Source organism: Hoplias malabaricus, chromosome 9 (assembly GCF_029633855.1).
Source record: "Hoplias malabaricus isolate fHopMal1 chromosome 9, fHopMal1.hap1, whole genome shotgun sequence".
Taxonomy (NCBI): Eukaryota; Metazoa; Chordata; class Actinopteri; order Characiformes; family Erythrinidae; genus Hoplias; species Hoplias malabaricus.
In genome coordinates, this window is record NC_089808.1 from 17,469,236 (window position 1) to 17,487,902 (window position 18,667).

General features: G+C 38.3%; 1 protein-coding gene across 1 annotated transcript in view; it reads right to left on the bottom strand.

Moving 5' to 3' along the window:
* Nucleotides 1-344: 344 nt before the first annotated feature.
* The window catches only part of pth1r (parathyroid hormone 1 receptor), a 115,022-nt gene continuing 96,699 nt past the window's right edge, over nucleotides 345-18,667 (bottom strand). The window contains exons 8-14 of the mRNA XM_066680919.1: nucleotides 14,110-14,263; nucleotides 9,240-9,300; nucleotides 8,027-8,093; nucleotides 7,676-7,770; nucleotides 5,250-5,391; nucleotides 5,109-5,150; nucleotides 345-3,924 (exon numbers count right to left, since the gene is read on the bottom strand). Of these exons, the coding sequence (XP_066537016.1) occupies nucleotides 3,571-3,924; nucleotides 5,109-5,150; nucleotides 5,250-5,391; nucleotides 7,676-7,770; nucleotides 8,027-8,093; nucleotides 9,240-9,300; nucleotides 14,110-14,263 (915 nt within the window). The 3' untranslated portion in view covers nucleotides 345-3,570. The remainder of the gene's footprint in view (nucleotides 3,925-5,108; nucleotides 5,151-5,249; nucleotides 5,392-7,675; nucleotides 7,771-8,026; nucleotides 8,094-9,239; nucleotides 9,301-14,109; nucleotides 14,264-18,667) is intronic.

The following is an 18,667-nucleotide window of genomic DNA, read 5'->3' on the forward strand; positions in this document are numbered from 1 at the left end:
CAAATATAGATATTTACTTTATAAAACTATATTTCTTTATTTGTGTTGTAGATGTGAGACATGTTCATCACTACAACTGTAAAGAAATTTCTGCAGTGAATCATTTCATGTCAAACTACTCTGAATTATTTTCCATCTGGAATTATGCAGAAATATAGGAAAACTGGTGAAAATCCCAAAGTGGTTCTTCAACAACATTGCTGAAATGAACAGCTTGCACAAATAAGTTTAAAGAGTAATCTCTCGAGTGGTTCTTTAAGCAATAAAAGTCATAAAAGGGCAATTGTATTGAAGTTTTTATTTACATTTTTGTATTATTATTTTTTTTACAATTGTTCTGTGGTCTGAACATGTCAATCCTGATTAAAGCTATCCCATGTAAGGGAGGCATATGGCTTTACAACATCAAATTTATGGTTTGCAGAAAAATTCCTCTTAATGACATAAAATTAAACATCAAAACATGGTTTGTGTCTGAAGGTTGCTTCTCTAGAACTACATGGCTAATGTAGACCATGGCCTCACTGATTAGCATAAATTTATTTCAGACAGGCCTTGGCTTATACAATATATTTGTATTTAGGGCATTACACTTAAAATTAATATTATTAAATATTATCATTTAAAAAACAATCGCTTTAACACACATGCACAATTGGATCAAGCCTGTGAGATTTTAGCTATATTTTATTTAATGCAGGTTTAATGCACCTGAAAGGATAACTCAAACAAGTACGCTTGTCCATGAAGGACACGTTCAAATACATCCAAAATCACATTTAGTGTTTAGCTACAGCTTGGCAAATTCCACCTCTGAGAAGACATCCTGAGGAATGAACGTTCTTCTTGCATTCTTTACCTTACTACAACATACACAAAAATTCATAACATTTAGTTTTTTTTTCCTGAAGTGTTTAGAGTCATGCTACTCTTGCAAAATTTCCAAAGATGTGAAAGTCACAAAATCTTAGCTAAAACTCCTAGAGGCACATGACTTAAGGTAAAGCTCCTGTATCAGGTTACCCCTATTAAAACCCTAGGGTCTGTGTTAGTTTACTCTTGCAGGTGTGCACTGCTGTGCAGTTTTTCATATTTCATATTTTTTATACATGCAAAAAACAGTGAGTAAGACCACACTAAACACACAAAATACAACCTGTCATGGAATGTATTGAATGCAATGCTAGGTACACACCAACCAACCATAACATTACTACTATTGCTTCTAAACTCACTGTCCACTGAATGTATGTGTGCATTTTTTAAATTTTATGATTACAGACTTTAGTCCATCTGTTCTCCACTCCCCCACACTCCAGAGCAGGTATAGTTTGGGTACTGGATATTTTTGGGTGGTGGACTGTCCTCAGCAGTGACACTTAAAGGTTTATTTAAAAACCTGTTTATTACATTGTTATTAATTAGGTTGTAAACACCTTGAAGGTCATTAATAATAATTTGTAACTGATGAAAAAGAAAACTGACATCTTTTTTTGTGTGATGAAAAATAGATAATTTACTGAAAAAGTCGATGTAAAGAATAAGCTAACATCTGAGAAAGTGAATTTAGTCATTTCACATGTTAAGGTACACCACATTATCACTGTGTATTAAATGGTTAAACTTATCAACAAATATGTGATGAAGCCAACAAGCTTAATGTCGACAGATGAAGAAAGTAAGGTCAGTATCTGGCAAGATCTGAGGTTTATTATTGACTAATTGAGGATTATTAATGACTGTTAATGTATTATCAAAGGGGCAGCCTTGGCCTAATGGTTAGAGGAACATGCTTGGTACCAGAAGGCTGCTGGTTCAATCCCCAGGACCAGTAGGAACATCTATGGCTGAAGTGCCCTTGAGCAAGGCATTGAATACCCAAAATGCTCCCCAGGCGCCAAGGATGGCTGGCCGCTGCTCTTGGTTCAGGTTCAGAGGTTGTTCACAGCCTCTAGTGCACTTGTGTGTGTGTGGGTGTTCACTGCCACATATTTAAAGGTTAAATGCGGAAGACACATTTCAATGACAAATAATTGCACATATTTTTTTTTTTTATTTAATGAATAACTATTAGTAAAGATATTTAAATCCATTTATAAACTTTATAAGTGTAATCTTATTCTGAATTGGTGCCCACACACTAAAACAGCACAACCATGTGTGAGGTGTCAATGGAGAACTGAGAATGATCCGCTACCCAAATCATACCTGTTCAGTGGTGGTCATCTGAGGGTCCTGACCAAAGGGAGAAAGGGAGAAAACAATGTATGCACAGCAACAGATGGATTACAGTAGGTAATTGTAAAACTAATATTGAATACCTTTTGTCAGTGAAGTCGAGAGAATGGACATTGAGTGTAGAAACAAGAATGTGATATTAATTTTATGGCTGACCAGTGTATATAGCATAATTTAATGATTTGGTTATGTCCTTAAAAGCTTCAAGTATCAAAGGACAATGTTCAAATTGCAACAATCTCTATCTTCTAATCTCTATCTTATTTTCTGTATTATTTGAAAATATGTTAAAGTAGGAATCTCTAAAATCTGCAGGCCATAGGCTCACCAGGGCCAGCAATTGAACGCTACATGATATTTTTACCCTAGAATTACAGCTTGAAAATCATTGTGATGCTTCACTGACCGGTAATAGGGAGAACATAACCTCTCTCTTTGTTACTCTGGGTTCAGCACTGCAGAAATGGAACTATGTATCTTTTGGAGGAAGGTAGAAAAACACCAGCTCTGCCCCACCCTCCCCAATGATTTCATTACAGAGCTGTAAAAATTAATTACACTAGGGGAAGCCCCAGGAGCAAAAAATAAGCAAAATAAAAATTTAAATAAAAAACCAAAACAACACAAAATCGTACCTATTGTTCAGTTAAGCAAAACACAGTCCAATTAAAATGTCTCTTCATTTTTGTGAATTTTTAATTTACTACATTTGAACACAGCAGCTGTCCTTCATATCATGTGAAACTTTCAGGATGAATAGACCAATAGAAATGCTCAAATTACTTGGAATAAAAATATTTTACATTGACTTTCATTGAAAGTTAAGAAGTTTCCTTCTCCTGTAAAGTTACTATTTTGGGAGAAACATGTTTTCACTGGACAGAGATGATATGCAAGTTTGGACTTTGAGACAGGCTCCTTCAGTCAATTTACAATAACTGGAGTTATTGCTCAAGTGACACAAACCTCAACTCCTGAAGTATGGTGAACACAACTCACCCAAAGTCACACAACCTCAATTGAAGTTCTTAAAATCACATGACTTCTTTAAAAACTCCTAGAATCACAAACTTCTGAAGCTCTTGAAATCACATGACCTCTACTGGAGTTCTTGACCTTAGCTGAACTTCTTAAAGTTGCATGTCATGAAGTTCCCAAAGTCACATGACTTCATCTGTAGCCACCATGGTCAGACGATTCATTCTGAGGCTCTTAAAATCAAATGACTTCTACTGAAGCTGCCCGAAGCATGACCTATCTTGAACTTACCAAAGTGAATAAGCTTAGTTAAAGTTTCAAAAGTCATGTGACCTAAAGCTAAAGCTATCAGGGTCACATGACCGTCTCCCTCTCCTCTTCAACTAATGGTGTGTGTCTGCTGTGGTCCTGGAAGGCCTTTATGGGCTCATCCTCCTGGATGTGGAGCTCCTGTCCAGAGGATGGGATAGAATGTTCTGAAACTGAACCATTCTTCACATATCCAGGCAGATTCCGATGGCCATTGGTGACTGGTCCCAGCCTCATTGTAAAGTGAAGAGCCAGTGGTCCGCGAGCTGTAACATTGGTCACGCTAGTGTGAGAAACCATCGGCCCATAACTGTATGTGTTACTGCCACTGCGGGCTTTCCTCTTAAAGTCCAGTGCTAATGTCCTTCTGCTCCATGACTTCTTAATTTCTGCCTGGACCTAGACAACAACCAGCAAACAACAGTTCTATCAACAATCTAAAGTAAAATGTTCCCCATGCCTGCTTGACCTCAAATGTAGTGATTTGGAAAGGCATTGCTGGTGTCTGTAGTTTGCTTCTTTAGGTTTAGCAATTAGTTATTAGGCTAATGTGGATTAGTATAAATGTTGCACACACACACACAAATATATATATATATATATATATATATATATATATATATATATATATATATATATATATATATATATATATATATATATATATATATATATATATATATATATGTTTGCCTCAAAACATGTTTCGATGTTAAATAATCTGAAATGGAAATATACAATGTTTTGTGTGCCGTTTTAATATTTTATTAATATTTAATTTTAAATTTAAATTTAAATTTTTAATTTTATGTTAAAATCATTAAGCCATTTATTAATATTTAAATTATATATATATGTGTATTTTTTTATTTATAAGTTTGGAATTAATCAGTTACTAATATCCATGCTCCAACTATAAAACTAAAGGGGCAAACTTCAGACAGCAAATTTAGAATGAATTGACAAAAATTTAAGACTAATATGTACATTCTGTTGTCAAAATAACTAAATGAAGAGCAGGCATGCGAAACTGTAGAACTACAAATTTCTCCTGTACAGTCAGTGGAGTGGAGAGAACAGTGGAGTGGACAGTGAATGTAGAAACAAGGAGGTGGAATTAATTTTATAGTTGATCAGTCTACATGAATTTTAGCTCACAGGACAAAAGGGAACTTCTGTGGGAGTGCAAATTCAAAATTTTCAGTTGATGAGCACATTTGTGCACAGAATGTGCATCAAATGAAAATCTAAGATTATAAAATGTATTATTATAAAATTTTCATTGCATTTGCATTGCATTTAAATACTATTGCAACTAGGTAGTAATAACTCAACATTAAAGGGTAAACCTTTATTTGTCCTTAAAGAATCTGTTGAGAGATTAAGTTCAAAGATTCAGTTCCTCACTGAATATTAATTTAAGTGTAACTCAATTTATATTTGTTATCAAGGGTAATAATTATTGACTAATTAAGGTGTAATATATAAAGGAATACATGTCTGAGCTAATGTCTCTGTGAAAAGAGGAACATTACTTTTCAAAATTTTGAATATCTAGAATAGCTGGCCATTGATAATCTTACCTCTCCATTGCAAAAGCAGTATATAATTGCAACAAAGAAACCCTAAGGAAGATAAAAGGACAATTCAATAAGCAAATGCAGGCACAAAAAATTGTCTGATGTTCTTTTGGAACAGTGCAGTGGAGGAGTTGAAAGTGATACCTGGAAGGAATTGAAGAGCATTTCGTAATGCATCTGTATCTGCCATGGCACTCCTGACACCTCTGTGTAAGGCATCGCCATGAATACGATATAGTGAACACCGAACAGAGGCATAAGAACAAGCGTAGATTTTAATAATTTTCTGTAAAAAAAAAAGAAAAAGAAAGTTATATATTGACTTTTAAATTCTGGTGTAAAAACATGTTGTTTGTATAAACATATATGTATTGTCAGGTTTCACCCTTCTTTATGGTGGTTTCTATGTTTATTAGTCCTTCTGTGTTTCTAGCTTGCCCCATTCATACATTGTTAGTGTTTGTCCTAGTTCATTGTGGTTTCTCTGGTCCTCAACCCTTCTGTGTTTCCAGCTTGTTTCCTTAATTCCTTCTTGCCCTAAATGACTTCTATGCATTGTTTGAGGCACATAATGACATAATGGTGAGGAAGACCAAGCCCAAGTTGGCTGGGTAGGTGTTTGTCTGTCTCCAGTGGACGTGAGGAAAACTGCACAGAGTCAACCCACAAAAAGCTGCAGGACCAGACAACATCCCCAGGAGAGTGCTCAGGGAATGTGCAGCCCAGTTGATGAATGTTCTCCAAGACATCTACAACATCTCCTTCAGCAGCTTCACTGTCCCAATGTGCCTCAAGACCACCACCATCATCCCTGTGCCAAAGAAGTCTACAGTGTCGCCCTGGCCACTACAGAGGATCCAGAGGCCCAGAGTAATGAACAACCCAGACCAGACTTCTTCTGGTCCCCGTCTCCAAGGGCATTTCTGCAGGACTGTCAGCCGCTCCTGTTTCCATGTCAGTGATACCTCATCCTGTGCCAGGTTCATTCCCTGCTCCAGCGCTGACCCCTCATGCTGCAACTCACGTGGTCCCTGATCCAGCCCGACCCCTTGTGATGCACCTCATCCAGGCCTGTCTCCAGTGCGGCCCCCGAGTCCTCTTAATATGTCTTTTGTTGGGCCTTTTGGACATCATCATCTCCCTTATGTTCTGATGTTTGGTTATTTGTTACAAAAGGGGGTTTTGTCAGTTGCATTAAACGTTTTTCCTGTACTTTGGTTTGTGTAACTTTATGTGCTTTAGTTTTTTTTCATTCTTCACTCTCTCATGTCATTTTAAGTTATTTTACATATGATATTTCTTGTTTTCTGATTTTCTGATCTTGATTTCTGGTGTTTTCTTCGGAAGGGTGTTTGTTTACTTATCCATGTCTTTCTGTTCAGTCATGTAATCCCTTGTCACACCCCTCATTTGTGTCCTGTGACTTATATCCATAGGTGTCTCTTGTTTTGTTCTGTTTGTTGAGTTTTCTCCTTGGTTTCCTCTTTCTTTGGTTTGTCTCTTATTCATTGTTACTCTCAGGTTTATGGTCTTTATCTGTTTTTGTACCTTTAGTTCCTTGTTAGTGTTTGTCCTAGTTCATTGTGTTTTCTATGTTTAATAGTCTTTCTGTGTTTCTAGCTTGCCCTTTATGTACACTTAGTCTCCTTCAAGGTCATGTTCAGTGTTAGTTCTATTTAAATAAATATGTTTGTGTATACCTGTACTTCCTTGTCCCCTACTAACCACTCCTTCCAAGATAAGTATGAAAAACTCTCACCCCTTGTCAAATTAAAGGTTTTGTTGATTTCTTAGAAGTGAAAATAAGTTAACATGTCTTTTACATATTACATTAATCTGCAAATTTTATTCACCAATTTATATATATATATACAGAGCACATACAGAGCAAAATTTAGACTACAGTTATCACGGCAATGTGTCTCTAGGCACTTGCTACAGTGATGATGGCTTTGATTATTAATTTGATAAAATGCAATAAAAACAGGAATCTGTGATGTGTTCATATTCTTTTGCTTAATTGGACTGTTTGAGGTCTGGAGCTCTCTCCGATGGCACATCATGAAGAGGGGAATCAGAAAATGGTTGCGACAGGTGTTGGAGCAGCACAAGACTTGTGTCATGCAACAAAATTCCCATTTGCAAAATTTCAACAATTAGTTTCCAAATTAAAATATATTTAAAACAATGATAATGTAACAGTTTAATGGTTAACATGCACCTGTTCCATATTATTTAGTGAGTTGCAGTCATCAAATTCTAAATTTGTTCATATTAACAAAATAATAGCAAGTTGATCTGTGTAAACTTTCTTCAATTTGTATTGTTGTTAATTAAATAAATGTTCAAGAGTATTATTATTATATATTATTATTATTGCTTTAAGAACATTTAATAAACACAGTCATCTACAAATTTTTGTTATTTCTATGCAGTTTTCTATTCAATTAACTTCTCTGAAGTAAATTAAGACCAGTTAAGGAACGTCTGATGTAAGCATAACAAGCAGATAAAGGCAATAATTAAAGCAAATTAACTTCTAAAAAAAATAATCTTTGGCATATTCTCACCTGTACTGCTGCCTACTGTCACATCTTCCTGCGTTGCTTTCTCTTAGTTTTGTTGCCAGAACTCGAATTATGTTCAAGAACAACAAAAAATTCATCTTCTCAAAGTGAGGCAGATAAAAAAAACACAAACATTTTTCATTCTAATAATTTCTTACATTCATTATAGATTTTATATAATTAAATTTAAAATGTTCAAAATGTCATTAATACAATGATCATGTTTCACAAACTGATCATAATAAAGCCTAATCAATTTTTTTGAATAAAATAATTTCTCATTTTAATATGACAATATAGAGATTTAATTAAATTTGTTCTCCATATCTCCTCTTGGAACAAAAGGTAACTCACCACGATGGCTGTCAGAATGGGGACTTGCACAATCCATTTCAGATTGCCTGCACTAAGATCCCAACACCTGCAAAGCCCACACCCAACAAATAAATAAATTAATAATCATAAAAACACATAGAGGGGTGGCACCGTGGCACAGCAGGTAGTTTCACAGGCACACAGTTCCAGGGACCTAGATGCTGTGGGTTTGAGTCCCTCTCCGGGTGACTGTCTGTGAGGAGTGTGGTGTGTTCTCCCTGTGTCTGCGTGGGTTTCCTCCGGGGTGACTGTCTGTGAGGAGTGTGGTGCGTTCTCTCTGTGTCTGCGTGGGTTTCCTCTGGGTGACTGTCTGTGAGGTGTGTGGTGTGTTCTCCCTGTGTCTGTGTGGGTTTCCTCCAGGTGCTCCGTTTTCCCCCCACGGTCCAAAAACACACGTTGGTAGCTGGACTAGCGACTCAAAAGTGTCCATAGGTGTGAGTGAATGTGTGAGTGTGTGTCACCCTGTGAAGGACTGGCCCCCACTTCAGGGTGTGTTCCCACCTTGTGCCCTGTGATTCCTTGTAGGCTCTGGACCCACTGCAACCCTGAATTGGATAAGCGGTTTCAGACAATGAATGAATGAAAAACACATAAACATACTTTTAGTTTATAACAAAAATACAGCACATACTCTGTGTGTGTGTGTGTGTGTGTGTGTGTGTAAATATATAAATATCATGAGGCATTTTAGTTTTTCTGAACAGGTTTATGCACACTTGGGTGATTTAATATATTTTAAAATAATTCATTAATTTTCTATAACTACCTCATACTGTGCAGGGTAACGGTGAGTGCAGAGCTTGTCCCAGCACACAACATCACACAGTCAATCCACCTACCAACCTTGGACTTTGGGAGGAAACCAGAGAATGCAAATGAACCTGGATGGGAGCCATGCAGACATGGTGAGAACCCACAACACCAGGAACCTGGAGCTATGGTGCCGCACCTGATGAACCACCATGCCACCACTGTTTATATTTGTCAGTAATAACCTGCCTTATATGGATGTGCCTATACCTAATTATAATTCCATAACATAAGCTAAATCTCTCTTCTCAAATATAAATATTTTTACTCTTTCAGTAAAAAGAAATAAATTGTGTAGCATTTATGGACACAACCATATTTTTTCATATCTGCATAAAGTTATTCTGCAGTGATGATTGCTCAAGGTAACACAAACACTCACTCTGTGTCAGCCAGAGTGGCTCGGACGCTTGCCCATACAGTCACAAACATAGCTGGCACCCCTGGGGAAATAAACAACATAGAATAAAGTTACTGTTGTAATTTTAACATTTGCATATAACATTAAGAGATGTGTTTCTGAAAAGTGACAAAAGAAATTAGTTTGCAAGATATGTTTTTACAGTTATCACATTTAGCTGTTCACCAGTTGCTCTGAAGTGAACTGGCTCCACTGCATCCACATTGTATGCGCTGTGCACACACATTTCGCACAGTGTGTACAATGCAGGTGCTGTGGGCAGCCAAAATTCCAAAGATGCACAATGCAGAAGATTTTAACCATAGTTGACCACAAAAAGCCCTTTAGGTTTGACCTGAAAATCCTATAGATCTAATAAGTAACTTGGTTCTTTAGAATCATTACTGTTAATGTTTTAAAATAGAATATAATACATGAAAAGACATTCCAAGACAACACAGACTCTATGTTTCTGTCCATCATGATGATATAGGATCAGAGTATCAATTTACTTTGAAGTCAGGAGAACTGTATGCTCCCTCAGTTCTGTGAGTGCTGTTTAAAAGAATATAAAATAAATAAGTTTTCAAATGTAAGAACTCTTAACATGACCATTAAACAAATAGTTTGGTTAATTATACCATTTTCTCCTATATCCTAAATCAAAGATTACTTTGTATATTTTAGCACTGGAGCTACAGTTGTAATGTACAAACAAGAAATCAGTTTTACCTGATAATTAGCTGTTAATTAGCATGATGCCAACTTCATGGCTAAATAGCGCTAAGTAATATATCTCTACATTTTAATTATGTGGTTTCTGACACTGTATGACATTCACAAGCTTGCAAAATGTACAGGGTGTGCCATTTATATGGATACATGGAATACATACATTTTTAACCCTTCTGTTATGTTGCGGGTCAAATTGACCTGTTTTAAAGTTTTAAGATCTAGGAAAAGTAGTTAAAAGTATTTTTTCAGTATGAAACTTCTTCTGCTTGCCTTAATTAGTGTAATCAACATCAAATATGGAAATGGTTCATCTCACATATTTGCAACCACCCCCTGCATGTTTATATTACATAGATACTGTTCGGGTCAATTTGACCCAGCAGTCAAACTGGAGGTAAAAAGATGTCAGAAATGTCAGAGTATTTCTTTGTTTGCAACTGTGAGACATATTTCAGCCAAATCTCTCACACACACACACGCACGCATGCACGCACACACGGGTACACAGATGCAGATGTTATGACTTTTGACATGAACTATTCATGTTCTTGCAGGGAAAACTCCACCCACATTCAGTGGACACTCAACAGGGGAGGGGCAAAACATTAAAGGTTCTCTGCATGGGAGTCCTACCAACATTACACTGTGTCAGGCAGACCTTTACAAAAAGCAGACGAAGCAAAAGGATCACAGTCCAGGAGGCTCTGGAAGTCATCATTGATCATGACAGTGAAATAGAGGAGGATGTGTCTGAAGACGAAGACTATCTTGAGCTAAATTCTGATTCTAATGATTCTGATATCGGGGCGGCACCCTGGCGCAGCAGGAAGTGTCACAGTCACACAGCTCCAGGGACCTAGATGTTGTGAGTCCTACTCCAGGTGACTGTCTGTGAGGAGTGTGGTATGTTCTCCCTGTGTCTGTGTGGGTTTCCTCCGGGTGACTGTCTGTGAGGAGTGTGGTGTGTTCTCCCTGTGTCTGTGTGGGTTTCCTCCGGGTGACTGTCTGTGAGGAGTGTGGTGTGTTCTCCCTGTGTCTGCGTGGGTTTTCTCTGGGTGACTGTCTGTGAGGAGTGTGGTGTGTTCTCCCTGTGTTTACGTGGGTTTCCTCTGGGTGACTGTCTGTGAGGAGTGTGGTGTGTTCTTCCTGTGTCTGCGTGGGCTTCCTCTGGGTGCTCCGGTTTCCTCCCACAGTCCAAAAACACACGTTGGTAGGGGGATTGGCGACTCAAGTGTCTGAAGGTATGAATATGTGAGTGTGTGTGTCGCCCTGTCAAGGACTGGCGCACTCTCCAGGGTGTGTTCCTACCTTGCGCCCAGTAATTCTGAGTAGGCTCCGGACCCACCGTGACCCTGAATTGGATAAGCGGTTACATACAATGAATGAATGACAAATCCTCTGGGGTTTCTGGTTTCCTCCCACAGTCCAAAAACATTGAGTTTAGGTGAATTAGCTTCTCTCCTAACTGTCCTGGTGTGTGAGTGAATGAGTGTGTATGTGAAAGAATGTCTGTATGTGTGAGTGAATGTGTATGTGCCCAGATTGACATTCTGTCCTGGGTGAAACCCTAGTGCCCGATGCAGTCCTCCAGGTGGACGGCCGTTCCTGGTTGAGAGTACACAGCGTGTTTGGCTGCCGCTTCTCACCAGTGTGTGTGTGGATTGAATGTTGAGTGTTGATTATAAAGTGTCCTTGGGTTTCTAGAAAAGCATTATATAAGTGTAACGTTAAATAAAACACATTTAGATGCATATTTGGGGCTCCTCATCCTGGCCGGGGTCTATAAGTCAAAGGATGAATTGACAGCCAGTCTTTCAAAAGTAATAAAATGGTGAAAAATTAAAAAAGTTGTAATTTTTATGTAAAACGAGTGAATTATCCTAATTGAACCATTACTTTGAACCATTACCTGTTAGAAGTAAGGAACACCACTGCACTAAATATTGATTGAAAAATTAGTAATGGAGTTAGTAATGACATATTCACAATGCTGGTTAGGTTTTTTTTGGTTTCAGACATCTTTTGGATAATTAAACATGCACCGGGTCAAACATGCACCCGCGAACATCATTGCTGTTCCTGAAAAATGAACATAACAGGAGGGTTAATAAAATGGGAATGGTTGGTGACATTAACTTCCTGTTTGTGGCACATTAGTATATGGGAGGGGGGAAACTTTTCAAGATGGGTGGTGACCATGGCAGCCATTTTGAAGTCAGCCATTTTGGGTCATGTGACACCTCAAACTTATTGGGAATTTCACAAGAAAAACAATGGGTTTTAATGTAACTTTATTCTTTCATGAGTTATTTACAAGGTTCTCTTTGTTTACAGCCATTGACATGTCACAGAGGTTAACACGTGAGGAGCAGATAGAAATTGTGTTGATGTCTGGTGAACGCAGTAACCGTCATTGCAGCAGATTTCAATGCAAGACACTCTACGAGACCACCCATCTCCCATGCTACAGTTAGCAAACTGCTTGCCAAGTGTTTTGAAACTGGTTCAGTGTTGGATTTGCTGTCACTAATGAAGAAACATCAGTGGCTGTCCTAGCTTCATTCAGCAAGAGCCCACAGTGTAGCACTCACCGCATGTCACTGGAGAGTGGCATCAGTCGAACATCCCTTCAGCGGATATTATCTACTCACAAATGGCACCGTTACAAACTCCAGCTGCTGCAGCATTTCAATGATGATGACCCAGATCGGTGCACTGAATTTGCAAAATGGGCAAAACAAAAATTGGAACAGGACCCTCAGTTAACACAGAAGATTTTGTTCAGTGATGAGGCAAACGTTTATGTGAATGGTGAAGTTAACAAACAAAACCACCGCTATTGGTCTGACACTAACCTACATTGGATAGATCCCTCCAAGACTGTTGGAACAAACATGGTATGGTGTGATATATGGGGTACAAAGTTAATGGGGCCATTCTTCATCAATGGAAACCTCAAGGCCACTAGATATGCGAAATTGCTACATGATGATATGTTTTCCTCTTTATACACTGAAGTTTTCCCTGAGTTTTTCCAGAAAGATGGTGCACCACCACATTATGGGTGTCAGGTCAGAGCATTCCTAGATGAACAGTTTCCTGGAAAGTGGATCAGCCGCCGTAGGCCAGTTGAATGGCCCCCAAGGTCTCCCGATCTGACCCTCTTAGACTTTTATCTTCGGGGTCATCTGAAGGCAATTGTATTCAGCACTTGAAACTATGGATACTGGAAGCCTGTGCTAGCATTGAAGAGTGGCAGAAGTGGGTTTCATTGACAATCCAACACAATGAGCAGCACTTTGAACACATTTTATAAGTGGTCAGAAACTTGTACATAACTCATGAAACAATAGAATTACATTAAAACCAAGCACACCATTGTTTTTCTTGTGAAAGTAAGTTTGATGTGTCACATAACCCTCTTTCCATTGAAGAAACAAAAGTTGGATCCAAAATGGCTGACAAAAGCAGAATAGTTATAGGGTGGCCACATTCATTACCCAAAATATAAGACACTAAAAGGAGGACATTATATCTGAAACAGGGAAGCATGATACTATAACACAAAAAAACATAACCTATTAAAAACATAGCCTATATTACAGTTCACACATTTGAGCAAGAAATCTATAAGCTAGATTGTTCTATTCCTCACCAAACTTGATGCCTACTTGTGGAATGAAAATTATTTCTTTGCTGTTTCCCAACATTTGCTATTGGCCAGGAATCTGTGTTCTATGTCCGCACAACCTTCTGCAAGGTCCACACAGATCTGAAACTCTGCCTTGACACTATCTACCTCAAGATGATTCATCTCATCATTTCTCATGCTTTGGTCAACACTGACAATACACAGGCAAGGGTGGAGGTTCTTCAGTAGCCAGTAGGTGAGCTGCAATATCACATAATGCTAAACCAATTGAATACAGACATGTAAATGAATTTGTAACTAGTTCACCACAAAAAAGGAGGACTATTGTGCATCTGTCTAGGCTTTATGGAGATGGAGGACTGAGGACTAAAAATTCCGACTCCTCTGCCATAAATCGAATGTCTGTTACCCTAGTGCAGAAGGTATATTAGTATCATGGTTTATTAAGCATCCACCTCTGCTTACCCCAGCCTATCAAAGTGAAGCCCCAGAGGTACTTCCTGTCAGAAAAGAAAGTCATGAAGATGAGGCTGTGCAGATACAGGCCCTCCACCAGGATCCAGTAATAGTTTGTGGCCAGAAAGTACAAGAAGAGGGTGACGGCAGTTTTACAGCCAACCTTTAAATGAAAAACAGAATGTCAAAGCAAGAATTATTTAATCTGATTATATTTAAATATAATTAGAAAACATGGCTATATCTGGATATAATTATAAATTATTTTCTTTAAACCGTAGAGTTTCTACTTGCATTTGTGGACGAAATGATGAACTGTGGTCACAGACAGTGTTTTAATTCAGTGCTGCTGTCTAAGGGCCTAAATTTCATGGCCATATGATACTGATTTTTATCCCTGTACCTCATTCAAGCATACCAAAGCTGCAGTGAGTTTCAGTGAATTATTAAAGTCAGTGATTTATTTGATATTATTATTACTATTTCTTTGGAATCCCTGAAGAGCATGCTAAGTACTCTTGAGTCAGAAAGTTGCATGCAGGAACTTGAAGATGAAGATACATTTAGCTGCGATGTGAGATGATGAGAGCCAAATATTTTTTTCAGTGATTGGAATCGTGGTCTTCACAGTAAACAATAACAGAGTTTATTTGCAGGTGTCATATGTTAAATGATTTTCATGTGAGAGGTGTGCTTTGGTCCCTCAACCTTACTGGTCTATGTGTGAATGGGTGGCGTCAAAATCTCTTTTTGTGCCATTCTTTGTAAAAAAAAAAAAAAATATATATATATATATATATATATTATATATAATATATTATATAAAATTGCTGGCTCTCCAGTCTGTTTGTGTGCTGGAAACTGGTCTAATATGTTTATGAAGCTCCTGTGTCTGTAAATGAGTCTGTCTGATATGCAAGGCTTTCTCTCTTTCTGCTCATGGCAGAGGCAACTGAAGTATTTTTAGACAATGGAAATAAATCCAAATGTTGAAAAAGCATGAATTGAAATAAGGATATTGCTGTATTTCTGCTCCATAGGTTTTCAACATTGACATATTTTTGCTTTTTCTGATACCTAATGTGGAAATATCAATATCTTCAAACTCAGGAAATGGCTAATTGCATTACCAAAAATGCTACAAATGATGGTCAATCAAACAATGAATAAAAATGTAGACAATTTAAACATCTGCCACATACAAACACACCATTCCACTTTAATGAAGCTTATCTCCTGAATGTAAACAACAGAAAGAAATGCGTTTAACCACAATTTAAAATTACATTTGGATCTAAAATTAATTTAATAACCACTATCTTGTGACAGGTGTTTCAGAACTTGTTAATTTTGAATTTTGATTAACCCAGAATTTTGGAATGATTCACCCTTTAAGGTGAGGCCAAATATAACGGTTTGGGTTGTTCCACCTACAGCTCATAGAAAAGAGCATATAGCAAAATTCATATCACATCATAATTGACATCAAAATTACATAAAGACTCAAGCTCCTGACAGCTTTGCTAGAAATTTCTGTCCTTGTATTGGGCTGACCTGGACCAATTGTGCCTTCTACCCCTTATCATACATTCATAAGACTTGTTAACTGTTAGAATAAAGCTGAATGGACCAATTGCACAATGTACTGTAGCGTATGTTCGCTCTGCAATTACACCGTCAAACAATTAGGCCGGAATTTCAAACATCTCCTTCAATCCAATGTAGTACACAATGTAGTGGTGTAGTGGTATTATTTTTGTGAACTTTTAAAGTGCACTATGTAGAGGAGTTAATATTACTGGACTTCTTGATTTGAGCAACTTTTTCATAGATGCGAGTTATATTTTTGGAGAGGTGCCCATTAGGCTGCACTGCCTTCTGCATAGATTCAATACTCAGGAGACAGTGACCTCTGTTGGTTTGGAGGGGCAGCATCTTGGGTGTATGTAATAGTTGATATAATATTTATTCATTGTATTTAATCTTTTGTCAGACGAATTAATGACATTCCATCAAAAAACTGGGTAACCAGTCTTTTCACCCACAATCTGTTAAGTATGAGTCTTGTTACAAAAATTATAATAGGACATTAGAGCCACAATATGTAATGGTACTTATACTTTTGATACTTAAGTACATTTTAAGGTAAATAATTATTTATTTTTACTCAAGTGGAGATCTACAATGGGGACATGGGGACTTCTACTTTTACTGGAGTAATATTTTTACCTTGACTCTCTGTACTTTAACTCAAGTACAGGGTTTATGTATTTTGTCCACCACTGGTATTAACCATGTATACCAACCCTGCGACAAACTAACTTTACAAGCTTCAGCGTGCCAACCCCTATACATAATCTACAGCTAGGGTCTTCTTCTACCAACTGTCCACAATTTTGCTCTCAGCAAAATCTTTATACGACTCAATTACATTGCCCACAACTCTTGCCAAGTGATTTTCCACTTCGCTCATTTTTCCCATGAAGCCACTGGCATTGTTTTGCCTGTGATGCTGCTGTTGCGCACCATCTTTCTGGAAATGTGGCCTTATCAAACGCTTTCCAAGAATTACCTGACCCAAGGCCTACTCTTCTGCTTTGCACTTGTCCAATTACATTTCTTAGCTCTAATGAGTTCCTATTTACCTGCACTGCCACATGCAGATTCTACTTCCTCCCTGCTTTTGTGACAGGCGCTGCTGCTTTTACCACTGCATCTTTAGACGCTAACAAATTAATCTTGCAATTCACTTTTGCCCATTTAAATTCCTCAACTAAACTTGTGAGTGATAGCTCAAGTACCTCTGTTCCATACCATGCCACATTGCTTGCCAACATGGCAGCAACACTAGACATTTCCTTGCTCATAGCCTTGTTCATGACTCTTTCCATACTCTCTACTTCTGTGACTGGAAAATCATAAACTGTCAGCAGCCATCTTATGTGAAGCATTAAGCCAAACTGCACACACCACAGTTTCAGCTTCCCTGACAAGCATGATCAAAGTGAATACTTTCCCTCACCTGTTTGGCCTTTAGGCCCACAATGTGCCCTCTATCATAACATTCTCCTGTACTAAAACAAAACTGAATATCATCAAAAGAAGCTTTATCCTGCCTCATAATCTTGTCTGGTACCTGGAAGAATTCAAAGGTTTCCACATAATTTTATGAGGCCCTGAGCCAAAAGCATTAGCTAAACCTAGATGCTCTCTTTTCACTGGTTTCCTGTAGCTGCCTGCATCAGGGTTTAAATTCTCTTGACTACCTGCAAAGCCAAAAACGGAGCAGCCACTCCCTACCTTGTGGCAGTCGGGCTGTACCTTGAGCCCTTCGAACTTCAAGTACAGCTTGTTATGACCCGCTCTTCAAGACACATGGAAGACTAGCATCAAGACTTTTTCAGTTCTGGCACACAGATAATGAAACAAACTTCCACTGACTGTCTGAACAGCTGACTCTCTTCCGACATTCACACAGAAATATACTGTATTGTCCTTATACTGCGCTTACACTGGGTAGAGAGACATTCGCTGGCAGGACAGCATGTTACACTGCAATGTCCATGCCAGGACAAAAATGCCATGTACATGCCTCAACAGCATCAACGAATGAACAATTGAGTCTTGTATTAATGGAGAATGGGCAAAAATTCCACTAGCAAAGATGTACCTGTTAATATCTTTCATTCCCAAATGATTAGTAGTGTAATTAATGTGGCATGGCTAAATGCCTAATAGTTCTGTATAGAAAAACATAGACTCTTGCAGCTTTTAAAGACAAGTAGCGGTCTTATAGGGACACACCCACTATAGAGTGGGTGGAACCCAGGTAGGGAGCATGTGATCCCTAGGGGAAGATAAAAGGGAGCGCACCTAAGTTAGTTCACTTCCACATTGTCTAAACGACAGGACGGCGGGAGTTGTCTGGTGCGTTGCAGCCGCTACTAGGAGAACTTGGTCTGTGTACGTGTGCTGGTGCCTGGAGCCAATCGCTTGAGAACTAGAGAAGCGCAGGTAGCTGAATCAATGGTAGGTCGCTGGTTATTATTGCTCACGCTGAATGCAGCTGTTGGGAAATGGGGCCTATCCGGTGAGAGTTTCTTAAGCTGTGGGTAAATGTGACTACTTCGGTGCAGGTTGGTGTGCAGTGACATTAGCAACGGCTAACGGGTGCTGGGCTAATGCCGCTTGTATGCCACTTAGGTTTATTGTGCTCCCTACTGTTGTTCATCTGTTTTATTAGTGTCTATGTATCATGCAGGTCGGAGTCGTTCGTGTTGCTTGACTGCCGCCTACTGAGACATCTTGTGTCAACAGAACGTTGGTATATCAATCATATTGACAACAGCAGTGTCTTTTTACTCGGTATGTCACTTAAAATTGGGGTACCATGGTGATAGCATATGGGTTTATATGCATGAACGTGTGGATTTATTGATATGGTGATGTACTGACACTGTTGGATATGTTTGTGATTGTGTATTTTAATATACTGAATGATGTTTTGTTATTTCTTTTATAGAGTGGGGCTGCATCCAGAAGTGCTGCGGGCCACTGTTTTTCTCTC